The sequence below is a fragment of the Panthera pardus genome, unplaced genomic scaffold (assembly GCF_024362965.1).
Source record: "Panthera pardus isolate Hobbes unplaced genomic scaffold, ASM2436296v1 HiC_scaffold_27, whole genome shotgun sequence".
Taxonomy (NCBI): domain Eukaryota; kingdom Metazoa; phylum Chordata; class Mammalia; order Carnivora; family Felidae; genus Panthera; species Panthera pardus.
Genome location: NW_026526843.1, coordinates 63,444,376 through 63,460,068, shown reverse-complemented (window position 1 = coordinate 63,460,068; position 15,693 = coordinate 63,444,376). Strand labels below are relative to the sequence as shown.

The window sequence follows — 15,693 nt, the reverse complement described above, 5'->3', positions numbered from 1 at the left end:
TGGAAAATCCGATAGACTCCACCAGAAGTCTGCTAGAACTGATACATGAATTTAGCAAAGCTGCAGGATCCAAAATCAATGTACAGAAATCAGTTGCATTCTTATACACTAATAATGAAGCAACAGAAAGACAAATAAAGAAACTGATCCCATTCACAACTGCACCAAGAAGCATAAAATACCTAGGAATAAATCTAACCAAGGATGTAAAAGATCTGTATGCTGAAAACTATAGAAAGCTTATGCAGGTAATTGAAGAAGATTTAAAGAAATGGAAAGACATTCCCTGCTCATGGATTGGAAGAATAAATATTGTCAAAATGTCAATACTACCCAAAGCTATCTACACATTCAATGCAATCCCAATCAAAATTGCACCAGCATTCTTCTCGAAACTAGAACAAGCAATCCTAAAATTCATATGGAACCACAAAAGGCCCCGAATAGCCAAAGTAATTTTGAAGAAGAAGACCAAAGCAGGAGGCATCACAATCCCAGACTTTAGCCTCTACTACAAAGCTGTCATCATCAATACAGCATGGTATTGGCACAAAAACAGACACACAGACCAATGGAATAGAATAGAAACCCCAGAACTAGACCCACAAACGTATGGCCAACTCATCTTTGATAAAGCAGGAAAGAACATCCAATGGAAAAAAGACAGTCTCTTTCACAAATGGTGCTGGGAGAACTGGACAGCAACATGCAGAAGGTTGAAACTAGACCACTTTCTCACACCATTCACAAAAATAAAGTCAAAATGGATAAAGGACCTGAATGTGAGACAGGAAACCATCCAAACCCTAGAGGAGAAAGCAGGAAAAGACCTCTCTGACCTCAGCCGTAGCAATTTCTTACTTGACACATCCCCAAAGGCAAGGGAATTAAAAGCAAAAATGAACTACTGGGACCTTATGAAGATAAAAAGCTTCTGCACAGCAAAGGAAACAACCAACAAAACTAAAAGGCAACCAACGGAATGGGAAAAGATATTTGCAAATGACATATCGGACAAAGGGCTAGTATCCAAAATCTATACAGAGCTCACCAAACTCCACACCCGAAAAACAAATAACCCAGTGAAGAAATGGGCAGAAAACATGAATAGACACTTCTCTAAAGAAGACATCCGGATGGCCAACAGGCACATGAAAAGATGCTCAACGTCGCTCCTTATCAGGGAAATACAAATCAAAACCACACTCAGATATCACCTCACGCCAGTCAGAGTGGCCAAAATGAACAAATCAGGAGACTATAGATGTTGGAGAGGATTTGGAGAAACAGGAACCCTCTTGCACTGCTGGTAGGAATGCAAATTGGTGCAGCCCTTCTGGAAAACAGTGTGGAGGTTCCTCAAAAAAATTAAAAATAGACCTACCCTATGACCCAGCAGTAGCACTGCTAGGAATTTACCCAAGGGATACAGGAGTACTGATGCATAGGGACACTTGTACCCCAATGTTTATAGCAGCACTCTCAACAATAGTCAAATTATGGAAAGAGCCTAAATGTCCATCAACTGATGAATGGATAAAAAAATTGTGGTTTATATACACAATGGAGTACTACATGGCAATGAGAAAGAATGAAATATGGCCCTTTGTAGCAACGTGGATGGAACTGGAGAGTGTGATGCTAAGTGAAATAAGCCATACAGAGAAAGACAGATACCATATGGTTTCACTCTTATGTGGATCCTGAGAAACTTAACAGAAACCCATGGGGGAGGGGAAGGGAAAAAAAAAAAGAGGTTAGAGTGGAAGAGAGCCAAACCATAAGAGACTGTTAAAAACTGAGAACAAACTGAGGGTTGATGGGGGGTGGGAGGGAGGGGAGGGTGGGTGATGGGTATTGAGGAGGGCACCTTTAGGGATGAGCACTGGGTGTTGTATGGAAACCAATTAGACAGTAAACTTCATATATTGAAAAAATAAATAAATAAAAGAAAAAAAAAAAGACATAGGTAGTACAGTGCTAGAAAAGGGAAGTACAAAAGAACTTTCATACCAGTTTTACTGACTTTTGTTTTCTTAAGAAAGGGTACAGAGCTTAGGCTATATACTCACTTAAGCATATTAAGAAATATGAACTTGACCAAGATTTTCATCTCTGATATCTGTGTAATTCAGAAGTTTACTACCAGAAAAGATACTTTCCCTAACATAATCTACATAAACATTAACAGAAGTGAGTTATTACTTTAATAGTTAAAAAATAAATAGTTAAGAATCAGTCAACAAATCTTTATCACTACAAACTTATGTTAAACGGTAAGTTTAGATCATGTTGGAAGTTTCAAAATGGCTGAAAAAGACTATTACCCTAAACAACTAAAGAGATGCACTGCCACTCTGTAGACATGATTCTAAAATCAATATATTTAAAATCAATATATTTAAAAATGGGTTCATGAAAGTACGAGACTGTTATATTTCAAAAAAAGAAAAGCAGCACCAACAACAGCAAGAAATCAACGAGGGGTTTAACACAATATAATTCATGGGTGGAATGGAGAACAGAGCTGACTAAGCTGATTCAGTACAAAAACTGAAGACACAAATTAAAGCTCCAATTCTCTTCCTTTCACACACCTGCTGTGATGGACGACTCACTCTTCATTTCAATTTTACTATTTGCAACAGTAAGTCTAACACTGCTTATCAATGATATATTTCAAAAAAAGGCCATACAAAAGTGCCAAAGTTATTTTATTCATTATGGATGAATAGAATAGTGAAGAAGTGAAAAAGGAAAGAGTGAAGGAAGAAAAGAAATAAAGGATATAGTTCTTGCCTTTAAAGAGCTGCAAAGATAAAAGACAAAAAGTCAAGTGGTTAATAAATTAAGTCTGAGATACTAATTAAAAAGTAGAGAAGTAAAAAAACGTAAACAAAAAACAGAAATGGATGGAGAAGAATTCTATAACAATTAAAGAGGAAGTGATAAAGCAGAAAAAAATATATAATAATCATATACCAAGTAAAGTGAAAATAAACTTTCATTTTTAGCAGGCTTTCATCTTGAACATTATATGTAACAAAGGAAGGTGTTTGCAACTGTACTAGAATAATAGGAGCTAACTTTGAAATGTCTTTAATAAGGGCAGGTTCAAATACCAAGAAAATCACCTACTTATACCTATTTCAGAGAGGACCAATTTTCAAATTCTTGTTAAAGGAAATCAAAACCAAACAGTAATGGGCAGAGTTAAGTGAAATTCTACATATAAGCCCAGGGAGCAAATTTAACATTTACTGAGTACCTACACTGTGCTTGGTACTTCTCCACCCTCACTGCTACCACTTTACTTCAGGCCTGCATTACCTCTCTCATCTGGATTTTAAGTGCTATTAATATAGCAACCTAACAAGTACCTTTACATCTACTTTCCTTTCTCCAATCCATCATGTACACTGATACCCAAAGTGATTTTTTTCTAAAATGAAAATTCAGCGTTGGTTGTTTTCTTAAAAACACAATGTAACACAATGTCCAAACTCTAACTTCTATGATCTGATTCCCATCTGTCTCTCCAGTCTTTTCTCTTATCTCTTCCCCATGCCTTACCTCCCTTACTCTACCACCATCTCCTTTTACTCTATTATACATTTTTAACCACTTTAGGCTCCCAAAACTTGCCATGCTTTTTGGTGCATGTTTCTTTTTTCTGCTCCTCCTCTTGAGGGGCCTTCACCTTTTATCCTCATAGCAATGCAAACAGCTACCCACTTCTATTTTCAACATCAGTTCAAGTCTTCCTAATGTCAACTCCCCACCTCAACTTTTCCAAGAAAGACCTGAATATTCCTTCCTTGATGCCTATACAGATTTGTATCATAGGACCCATAATTTTTATTATATTTACTTGCTTATAGTACACTGATTAGACTACAAACTCCTTAGGAGCAGGAACCTAGTCTTGTTTACCAATGTATTCTTAGTAACCAGCATAATGATAGTTACTTTGCAGGCACCTGAAAAGTTTTTAATGAATGAATGAATAAATAAACTTCATTATTTAGGTATATTTTTTTCACTGCCTACTAAGTAAAAGTTACAGTCTATCACCAGTTATTGAGTTCTCCCATTTATTTTCTTGAAGTGCTTGATTCACTCCATAATCATCACCCTATTTTTTTAAGTTTATTTATTTATTTTGGGAAAGAAAGAATTCATGTGAGTGGGGGGAAGGGGCAGGGAGAGAGGAGAGAGAGAATCCCAAGCAGGGAGAACATGACCTGAGCAGAAATCAAGAGTCATTTAACCAACCAAGCTGTTCAGGTGCCCTTTATCACCCTATTATGCATCCTCATCCTGCATTTTACTACCAGATTAATTTTCCAAAAGCTCACATTCATCATACAACAGATCCATTCATGAACTTATGTAGTAAATACTATTTTAAATACAATTGCCTCCATTTACCTTTCATGGCTCTCTATTAGCTGGCCCCACATTACCCACACCTCACACACCCAATTTCAACTCTTCACCTGGCCAATGTCTTCATCATACCTTGAATCCGGTACATAAATCATTATCTTCCCCTTTGCCCAAATTGCTGCATTCTACATTCAAACCTCATTCTTTCCTAAACCAACTAAATACTAACCATCTTTTATTGGCCAGTCTGATGTTTTTCCACCAAAACTGTACCTGAATGCTCTATCCTCCATTTTTTAACCATATATACTATATGGAAAACACATTCAGTACTAGTCACATCAGCACTTCATTCTTTTTTCTTAAACCATGCTAATTTTCTCTCCACAAGTGGGTTATCACCTTCTTCAGGTAAATCTCATACAATATCCTATTTCCTTTTATATCCCTGACAGTTCTTAGTTACTGTGATAGTTAGAAAGGCATTATAGTATATACAGTACACTGTTTTTAAAACTTTTTTTAAAAAGCCCTAACCTCTGAGTAAGTTACAGGAATAAAAAGCAGAGCATAGGGGGGAAAAAAGGTACCAACATCCTCCCTTTTTAAATATATATTTTTTAATGTTTATTTTTTGAGGGAGAGAGAAAGAGCATGAGGGGCAGAAGGGCAGAGAGAGAGGGAGACACAGAATCCGAAGCAGACTCCAGGCTCTGAGCTCTCAGCATAGAGCCCTCATGGACCGTGAGATCACGACCTGAGCTGAAGTTGGACGCTTAACCGACTGAGCCACCCAGGCGCCCCATCAATATCCTCCCTTTAAATGAAATCTTATGTTGCAGCCCAAATGCATAAAAGAGATAAAAGGAGAGAGACTCTGATTGAAATGAGATGTGGGGTTTGGAGTGCTGCCTGCCTGTCTAGCCTTCCCCTACTCAGCCACATGGTGGCACTGGAGCACCTATGCTACTCTACTGGAAGCTCCTTGGAATATGCCATTTGAAAGCTGCTAAATTCAAGTTCTAGCTCTTAACACTGGACATGTACCCTTGGGTAGTCACATTCTCCCTAGACTTCCATCTCCTAAAATAATGAATATGTATGAGAAAAGTTAAACTTTAAAGTTTTCTATAAATTTGAGGAATTTACAACTTCACAAGCCATGAGCTAAACGCTGTACTATACAATCTCAATAGTTACATTACACAATGGTATTAACTGTGAAAGAATTCTACATTTTCTTTTATTTGTTAATGTTTTTATTTCTGAGAGAGAGACACACAGAGCATGAGCAGAGAAGGGGCAGAGAGAGAGAGAGGGAGACACAGAATCTGAAGCAGCTCCAGGCTCTGAACTGTCAGCACAGAGTCTGACATGGGGCCGAACTCACAAACTGCAAGATCATGACCTGGGCTGAAGTCAGATGCTTAACCAACTGAGCCACCAAGGCTCCCCAAGAATTCTATATTTTAAAATCCAGCTTTATTTAAAATTACATAACATAACATAACATAACATAAAATAAAATAAAATAGAAGCATTCTAAATGCCATCTGATTTTAGGAATCCTAGGTACTCTGCCCTGTTTCATGTACTTGGACTTAACATTCTAATTTCTAATGGGGGGCAGTAAAGTATATAATGATTAAGACTCCATGCTTTCAAGTTGGGCATACTTGAAGACCAGCTTCGCTACTAATTACGTGTGTAAACTTCAATAAGTTACATAACCTCTCCAAACCTTAATCTCCCCATCCAAAATGAAAACAGCATTATTGGCTTTTCAATTGCTGCTGGATTAAAGAAGATAATCTGAACAAAGTGTTTAGCACACAGTATGAAACCCAGTAAGAAATCAGTAAAAGTTAACTATTATTTTCCTTTTGGGAAGAGTTGAGGGAGAGTTAATATTCCTTTTCCTTTTTGTTCTTGGGCAAAGGGTTATACCATCAAAAGCAAAATACAGGGGGCACCTGGGTGGCTTAGTTGGTTAAGTGTCCGACTCCAGTTCAGGTCATGATCTCATGGCTCGTGGGTTCAAGTTCGACATTGGGCTCTGTGCTGACAGCTCAGAGCCTGGAGCCTGCTCCAGATTCTGTGTCTCCCTCTCTCTCTGCCCCTCCACAACACTCACTCACTCTCTCTCTCAAAAATAAATAAGCATTTTTTTAAAAAAGCAAAATACAGTAAGTAAAGTCTATAAATGAAAAAGCATGATACTTTTAACAACTCAGAGTACCAATTTATAGAACAGATGGTTTCTTTTCAGACATCTTACAACAATTAAATAGCATTCCTTTCCTGCAGGATTTTTTAAATCTTCTTTAAAGTACAGACGATATCTTGCTGGTCTTGGTATACCCTCACAGTACACCTCAAAATCAGCTAATAATAAATGTTTGTCAAATTAAATTTTTTTTAATGTTTTTATTTATTTTTGAGACAGAGAGAGACAGAGCATGAGTAGGGGAGGGGCAGACAGAGAGGGAGACACAGAATCTGAAGCAGGCTCCAGGCTCTGAGCTGTCAGCACAGAGCCCGACGCAGGGCTGGAACTCACGGACTGTGAGATCATGACCTGAGCTGAAGTCAGAGGCTTAACCAACTGAGCCACCCAGGCGCCCCAAATGTTTATCAACTTAAACAAATATTCCCATAATCAGAAATTTACCACATAACGAATAACTTCAAAGCAATTACTCCCTTTCAAAGTGGAATGTTTGCTTCCTATCAGAAATATTACTAACCATGATGCACTTATAAAAGTTGAAGCTTAAAGTGTAATTTTAAGAACGATGCTAATCAGACAAAAATCATTCTCAAATTGAAAAGGGAAACTTCACTATCTTTAAAATTATAAACATACATGCAAGTCCTTAAAAGAATACTTCTTGCCATACAGAATTAAGTAACTAATACGAAAGCTGTTGGGGATACAAGAGTTAAACAAATCAAGGCAAGTGAACACTATGCAGCTGATTTTTAAAAACTAGAGGTATATATACCAATATAGAAAGATGTTCAAGAAACATCTTAGGTGAAAAGAACAAGTTGGAGAAGAGTATATATGGTACGATGCCATTTGTGTTTGTGGGTTTTTTTAAATTTTTATTTTAACGTTTATTTATTTTTGAGACAGAGAGAGACAGAGCGTGAACAGGGGAGGGGCAGAGGGAGAGGGAGACACAGAATCTGAAACAGGCTCCAGACTCTGAGCGGTCAGCACAGAGCCCGACGCGGGGCTCGAACTCACAGACTGTGAGATCATGACCTGAGCCGAAGTCGGACGCCTAACCGACTGAGCCACCCAGGCGCCCCTGTGTTTGTGTTTTTAACATTTATTTATTTTTGAGAGACAGAGAAGGAGTGGGAAAGGGGCAGAGAGAGAGGAAGACACAGAATCCAATGCAGGTTCCAGGCTCCGAGCTGTCAGCACAGAGCCTGACATGGGGCTCCAACTCACGAACCATGAGATCATGACCTGAGCTGAAGTTGGACGCTTAACCGACCGAGCCACCCAGGTGCCCCTGTGTTTGTGTGTTTTTAAAGATATACAAAAAAATTTGAGTGCATAAAATTTTCCAAAGACTATTTAAGAATTCTACTGATGTTCTATAATAACATAATTTAGAAAGCCAAATCACTATCAATTTAGTATTTCATAACATGAAAATGAAATAATATTCTTTAATGAAGTATTTTAAATGTTAACTTAAAAAATGTTAGATTCAAACCCCCATGTGGCCTTAAGCCATTATCAAAGAGATTTGATGGACACTGTCTCAAAAACTCTTTCATAAATGTTCTACCAGTGACTTTTAAAAAGTGTATTTATTTGAGAGAGACAGCATGCCAGCAAGTGGGCAAGGGGCAGAGAGAGAGGGACAGAGGATCCCAAGCAGGCTCCATGCAGTCAGCACAGAACCTGATGCGGGACTCAAACCCACAAACAGTGAGATCACGACGTGAGCCGAAACCAAGAGGTGGACGCTCAACCAACTGAGCCACCCAGGCACCCCACCAGAGAACTTAAAATGGAAGAGTAGTTCACTGATTAGAACAACAAAGTATTTAAAGACAAAAGACATTTTTAAAAAATTTACAAATGCTTAATGTTCATGTTACTTAAGAATTGACACGTACATTAAAAGTTAACTGGAGAAATCACTGACTGACGTTAGCATTAGAGAGTTATTTATTACTATTATCTTTTGCTTTCATTAAATGTGTCCAACTGTATGAAAGCTAAGATACTTATGAGGTAACACATACACAAATGACTAAAGTGACTTTGGTAGAGTGATACCATAACCTGGTAGCTGCTTTCCCAATTCTCTTAACAGCTACAGGGGACATTAAGTTCTTGAATCTGAAACCAAGACAACAGGAAAAGCAACCCCCCAACAACATCCCCTAAAACAGCTTTTTAGATGAACTAGAATAGGTTTAAATATATTTAGATCACTTTATATCAGAGAACATATGGCTTTGTCTTACATTCAAAAGGGTCAAAATGATATCTACCATTATAATACATTTCTATATTGATCTAAATAATGTCTTTTTTTAAATCCAAGAACAATGGACCGGAAGACAGATGTAGATACTACTCCTGATTCTGCCACTTATTAGCTGGAAACTATGAGCAAGTCACTGAATATCTCTGACCCTAGCTTTCTCCACTTATATAAAATAAGAGGGCTTGGCAAGATTACCTCTAAGTATCCTTTTCCAAGTGTGAAAGTCTTACTTGCTTTATGACAGTGAAAAATATCAAGTAAGATACACCTTTATTTGCTGATTCTTAACCGCTATATGACAGCAATAAATGTTAAAGAAAAGACCATTAAAATTTCATATAGAAATATTAAAATTAAGTATGCCCTCTACTGGAGATTATTAAAAGAGAAACATACTGTTTCCTTTAAGGTTTCTACTCCGTAACTTTTTTTTTTACAGAGCTGAACTTTTTATTTGGCATTAAATATGTATTTCAGATTACACGATCTTTTTGTGGTGTTATGTAGAGAACTGACCAAGCACCCTCTCATTTAAATACAATTTTATTCTCTTTGGAAAATTCTGAAATCTAGCCTTATTCAAATGACTAACTTTCATAGTAGTAGTAAAATACCTTTAGTCCATGGTGGGTTTTTTTTTTTTTAAGCTAATAATCTAAAGATGTTTACCTTTGGCAGCATAGGAGTATCTCTCTTCTTCTTTTTTTCAGAATTAGGGTCATCTAATAAGTCTGGCTCAAAAGTATAAAGTTCAGTAAGCTCATTCATGGTAAAATGACGTTCGACCTGCTGCTGATCAACAACTCGAAAAGATAGTGACTGCTTAGTTACTTGACGATCATAAATCTTATCTTCCATGGTTCCCTTGTAAAAAGAAGGAACAATATACAAATAAGCAACTTTTGTACACATGAAACTTAATCAAGGAGAAATACAATTATTGGTTAATACAAAAGAGCAAAACTTCATAATAATATACTGCCATAAAGCAAGTTTTATTAGCAATAATGCTTAATTCATGAGAGATTTCATCTGTTCACTGTAGTTTACCTTGACAAAAAAGAAAGCTACATTACTGATAATCATTCTGTATTATCTGACCAATACACATTCATGTTTTGCCTTATATATATCTGTACTTGGTGGAAGTAGAAGTGCAGTTAAACACCAGGGTAAACAGAACACAGAAATAAAGAAGTACATGAAATAAGATTTTAGAGGGTTATAAAATAATACAAAAGAGTAGCTTAATTCCTTCTGAATGGAATATAATAAGCTCTCAATCACTACACACTGCCTTTCTATCGTCTTACTTTCCATAATTTCAGGACAGAAAATTAATAACTAAAACGCCACATCTATTACATATATAGCATTTTAAACTAGAATGTAAAAGAGCTTTTAGTTCAAGGATAGGAAAGGGGTGACAGTGTAGTCTGCCAATTAATAGTATTATGTACTAGAGAAGATCAAATGAGCAAGGATCAATCTACCAATAAAACCCAGTCTCTGGTTCAGAAGCCCAGATTTGGAGGCAGGTGGAGAGAACAGCATCTGTTCCCAAAACAGATGTACCAGTTAAAAGGCAACTTGCTTGATTCCATAAATCTGTATTACCTTGTACTTCTTTAATTTTACTTATTTTTCTTAAATTTCAGTTTCTGTTTTTTAATATCTGAGTTTATATTTAAAGGAAATAATGTTAATATTCTTTCCTAGAAAGTATTGCTCTTTGTAATGATTCATTATTATTATAAGATAACTTTTTCTTCCTTTTTACCCATATTTTCAAATTAAGAGAGTATCTGGTGGCCACTAAAAACAAGAATTATTTGACCTTTACATCTATAAGCAAATTAGATTTACTTATTTGCTTTTCTATGTATGCTAAGTAAAAGAACTATAAATTTTTAACTTTCCTAAACAAGCAAGAAAATTCTAAATCAGTTTATCCATGCAAATCCATCTCAAACTGAGAAAGGTGACATTATAGACATGGATGAACTACAAAACAGAAAATCATGAGAGGCCAAAATTGAGTTCTGCTGCATTATATATAGTATAGGATTGATGTTCTCAATTTCATTTGCCTCTTCATAATGCATATATGTTTGGCACTCCAAAAATATTATGTTTCACCCAACCTTTCACTATGAAAAAGAAAATATAAATTACAAACCTACCTGAGCTAAGAACCTATATACATACACAGGTTTAGTTTGTCCAAAGCGATAAACTCTGAATATACTCTGGATGTCATAAGATGGATTCCAAGAAGCATCAAATATAATCACTCTATTAGCAGCTACCAGATTAATTCCAAGAGATCCTGCTTTGGTGGAAATGATAAACAATCGTCCTCTGAAAATAAAAACATGAATAAATGCTTTAGTAATAAGTGCTTCACAGATATTATGAAATGACTTTTTAATCCTAAGGCAGTTTTTTGAACAATTAAAGGTTCAAAGAATTCATTTCTCACTTACTGAAAAAAATAAAGACATGTCTAAGGAGTCAGGCTGATGATTTATACATGCAAGATGAATCTTATTGCTAGAAAATCAAATAGTCTCATAGGAATAAAGATAAATATGGAAATCACATTAAAGATAAATATGGAAATTATGTATTCAAAGCATTTGTAGATTCTGAGTAAATGTAGAAAATCCATGTATATATAACTCAAAAGTCCTATTGTGTTCGGTACTGTTATGAGCAAGCACTAAGTACATCAAAATGAAGGACGGTGTCCAAGGAACTAAGTGTAGTAGGAATCAGTGATAAGCAATTATAATAAATATAGTGTAATGAACACAGGGAGAGAAGTTAGACAGATGCAAAATACTGCAGTAGCTAAAACAGAATCAAGAAAACAGACTGCTCCAAGAAGGATGTGAGGATGTGTTAAAAAAATTTCTGTGTTGGAACACAAGAATTTATATTGCTGAGAATTTGAAAATGAATTAGTTGATAGGTTCATAGAAAACTAAGCAAATGTTAAAAAAGAAATAATTACTTGAACAAAAATAAATATGTGCATTAAAAAGGGAAAAATAATCACAGTTTTTTAAGTGGTTTATGTATGAATATTTACATAGTCACAAAAAAGCAAATACTTCCAGACTCATTTAGGCAAATATTACAAAACAATACGTTGGGAAAATGAATGAGGAAAAGTGTGTGTGTGTGTGTGTGTAAATTCCCACCTTGGATTGTAATGTGGATATACGAAAGTAAATACCAGAAGAATTGCCAAGAGTTGAAACCGGTTACCTGCAGAGAGGTATCATGTGTAAGAAGGGGTTGGTTAAGGGACTGATTTTGATCTCAAGCCTTATAAAACTTTTTTAAAATTTGTAAATATATTACTTTGATATAAACAAACTTTAGGAAGATTTTATACGACATTTTTTGAAAATATAAACAAATTTAAAGAAAAAAAAATAGTTCCATTCCCCAGAAACAACCTCCATTCCAAATCATGGAATATTTCCTAGGGTTTCTTTTTTATAATCACATATATTTTTGGCTTTACATATACATGATAATATCCGTGTATATAGTTTATATTATGAGTATTTCTTCAACTTTCTCGGTAAACATCAGGCTTGGTAGCTAAATAATATTCCATCAGAGGACTATATAATTTACTGTTGGCCAAACTAATTAAGAGTGAGAAAACCCCTGGAATATAATAAACTTTCAAAATTCTCCACAAAATGCCTTTAAATACCAAGCCTTACTATCTATAATTTCATAAGGGAAATTTGTAACTAAAATGCCATACTGATTACATACAGTATTATAAACTAAGATGCAAAGAAGCTCAAAATTTAAAATAGGAAAGAGTCAACACAGGTACTAAATTCATGTTTTATATGGAATTGGTGCTACTACATGTCTAAGAATACAAGCTACAGAAGTTATCAAAAATGGAAGATAATATATTCATTCACACTGTTATAAATAAGATCATAAGGTTGAAAACAAAAAATATGTACAACATAGAGGACTAGATTACACTCTGGCTACTCAATGAGTTACATTACCAATAAAAATCTATATTATGTTAGGGGCACGTGGGTGGCTCAGTCGGTTGAGTGTCTGACTTCAGCTCAGGTCATGATCTCATAGTTCACGAGTTTGAGCCCCACATTGGGCTCTGTGCTGACAGTTCAGAGCCTGGAGCCTGCTTCGGATTCTGCGTCTCCCTCTCTGCCCCTCCCCAGCTCACACTCTGTTCTCTCTCTCTCTCTCTCTCAAAAATAAATGAAACATTAAAAAATGTTTAAAAAATCTTTATTATGTTATGTGAAAAAAAGCAAGATCTAGAACATTATTAAGTATAATTTCAACTGCACTAGAAACCAAAACATATACATACATACAATGTTAACAGTAGTTCTCTGGTCATGGAATTGTGATAATTACTTCCTTCTTTTTTTTTAAATTTTTTTAATGTTTATTTATTTTTGACAGAGAGAGAGACAGAGTATGAGTAGGGGAGGGGTAGAGAGAGAGGGAGACACAGAATCTGAAGCAGGTTCCAGGCTCTGAGCTGTCAGCACAGAGCCCAACGTGGGGTTTGAACTCACAGACCACAAGATCATGACCTGAGCCAAAGTCGGACACTCAACCTACTGAGCCACCCTGATAATTACTTCCTTCTTTATACTTATCTATAATATTCATTACAGAGAACAAACTGTGCTTTTTTTTTTTTTTTTTTTTTTTTTACTTAGTGGACATATTTAGGGATCATTGGCAACTAGGGCTCCAAAATTATTCTCGTTATATATATCTATTCTGCACCAGTGAAAGGATCAAGCATACAAGAATGGCATAAACTATGTAGGTTAAACACACACACACACACACACACACACACACACACACACACACACACACACACAACAGGAAACCTTGTAGAGAACTTCAAAACTCTTTGGTATGTACCCAGTAATGAAGAGTTGAAGGGGCTTAAATAAGCACCTTTATCAAATTGCTATGCATCCCAAGTTCTGAGCTAGACTGCTAATAGAAAAAAATGAAAAAATGTCCAGCCACTGCACTAAAGGAGTGCAATGACAAGATAAAAAAACATATAAACAATTGTATGCAGTCTAATTTGCAATAATAGAGGTATTTATTTACATGGTAAATATTCTGATTTTTGAAAGCATATAAGTGGGAATGCAAAATTGTTTGATTTTGCATCCAAAAGAAAAATAAAGTCAAGTAAATGAACAAGTAGTATTAAGAATTATTTTGCAACTGGGGTGCCTGAGTGGCTCAGTCGGTTAAGCGCCCAACTTCAGCTCAGGTCCTAATCTCAAGACTCATGGGTTCAAGCCCCATGTCAAGCTCTGTGCAGACATCTCAGAGCCTGGAGCCTGCTTTGGATTTGGTGTCTCCGTCTCTTTCTCTCTCTGCCCCTCCCTGCTTGTTGACTCTCTCTCAAAAATAAAAATCAAAAAAATTTTACAATTATTTAATTGTTAATATTATTCAGTATGGAGTATATAAATTCATACTGAAATAATCTAACCAGGATATTTTAAGATTTTCCTAACACTAAACATCAGTATTAAAATATACAAACGCAATGAAAATATTAACTATTATTTGAATAATGCTGCTATAAACCATCTGGATATGTTTTTTGGTAAAGACATGTAAACCTTTCTGTTAGGTATATATCTAAGAGAATTGCTGGGTCATAGGGTATGTATACAGCACTGTTAAAGCTGAACAAATAGTTCTACTAAGTCGTTGTTCCAATTTACATTCCCACTAGCAGTCTGAGAGTTCTAACTGTTCCAGATCCTTGACAACTCATGGCATTGCCTTTTTTTAATAACCTTCAAAAAAATTAGCTTAAGGATCACAAGAATTTGTAACAGTAGTATAGAGTTTCCATGTACCCTTCATCCAGCTTTCCCCAATGGTAATAACTTACATAACTATGATACGTTGTCAAAACCAGAAAATGGATGTTGGTACAATACTATGAATGCAAGCTTATTTGATTTCACCAGTTTTTACATGTGCTTTTTTTGTTTGGTATACAGCTCTATGAAATTTATCATGTATGTAGAATCATGCAATCATTTCCACAAGCAGGATATAGAACTGTTCCACCACCATAAAAACAAACCTCTTTTGTGTTATCCCTTAGTATTCATACTTTCCCCCCACAAACCCTAATCCCTGACAACCACTAATCTGTTCTCTACCACCATAATTTTGTTACATCAAGAATGCCATATGAGGTGTGCCTGGGTGGCTCAGTCGGTTAAGTGTCCGACTTCAGCTCAGGTCATGATCTTGCAGTTTGTGAGTTCAAGCCCCATATCGGGCTCTCTACTGTCAACGTGGAGCCTGCTTCAGATCCTGTCTCCCTCTCTCTACCCCTCCCCCTCTTTTTCTCAAAAAATAAACAAACATTAAAAAGAATAAAAAGAACACCATATGAAAGGAATCATATAGCATGTAACCTTTTGAAATTAGCATTTTTCATTCAGCATAATGCCCTTGAGATCCATCCAAGTTCTTTGGATCAATATCAATAGTTCCTTCCTTTTTATTATTGAGTACTATTTCATTATATAGATATAACATAATTTATCCATTCAAATGTTATAAGACACTTGGGTTGTTTCCAGTTTTTGACTGTTACAAATAAAGTTGCTATGAACACTTGTGTATAGGTTTCTATGTGAAAACAAGTCTACATTTCTCTGGCATAAATTTTTAAAAGTGATTGCAGGATTGTATAGTAAGA

At 35.7% G+C, this 15,693-nt stretch overlaps 1 protein-coding gene across 8 annotated transcripts in view; it reads right to left on the bottom strand.

Moving 5' to 3' along the window:
* Positions 1–15,693, bottom strand: part of ATRX (ATRX chromatin remodeler) — a 308,093-nt gene that overhangs the window by 25,639 nt on the left and 266,761 nt on the right. For all 8 annotated transcript variants that reach the window (XM_019436157.2, XM_019436156.2, XM_053891478.1 and 5 more), the window contains 2 exons: positions 11,093–11,270; positions 9,579–9,773 (listed from right to left, as the gene is read on the bottom strand). In XM_019436157.2, coding sequence (XP_019291702.1) covers positions 9,579–9,773; positions 11,093–11,270 — 373 coding nt within the window. The remainder of the gene's footprint in view (positions 1–9,578; positions 9,774–11,092; positions 11,271–15,693) is intronic.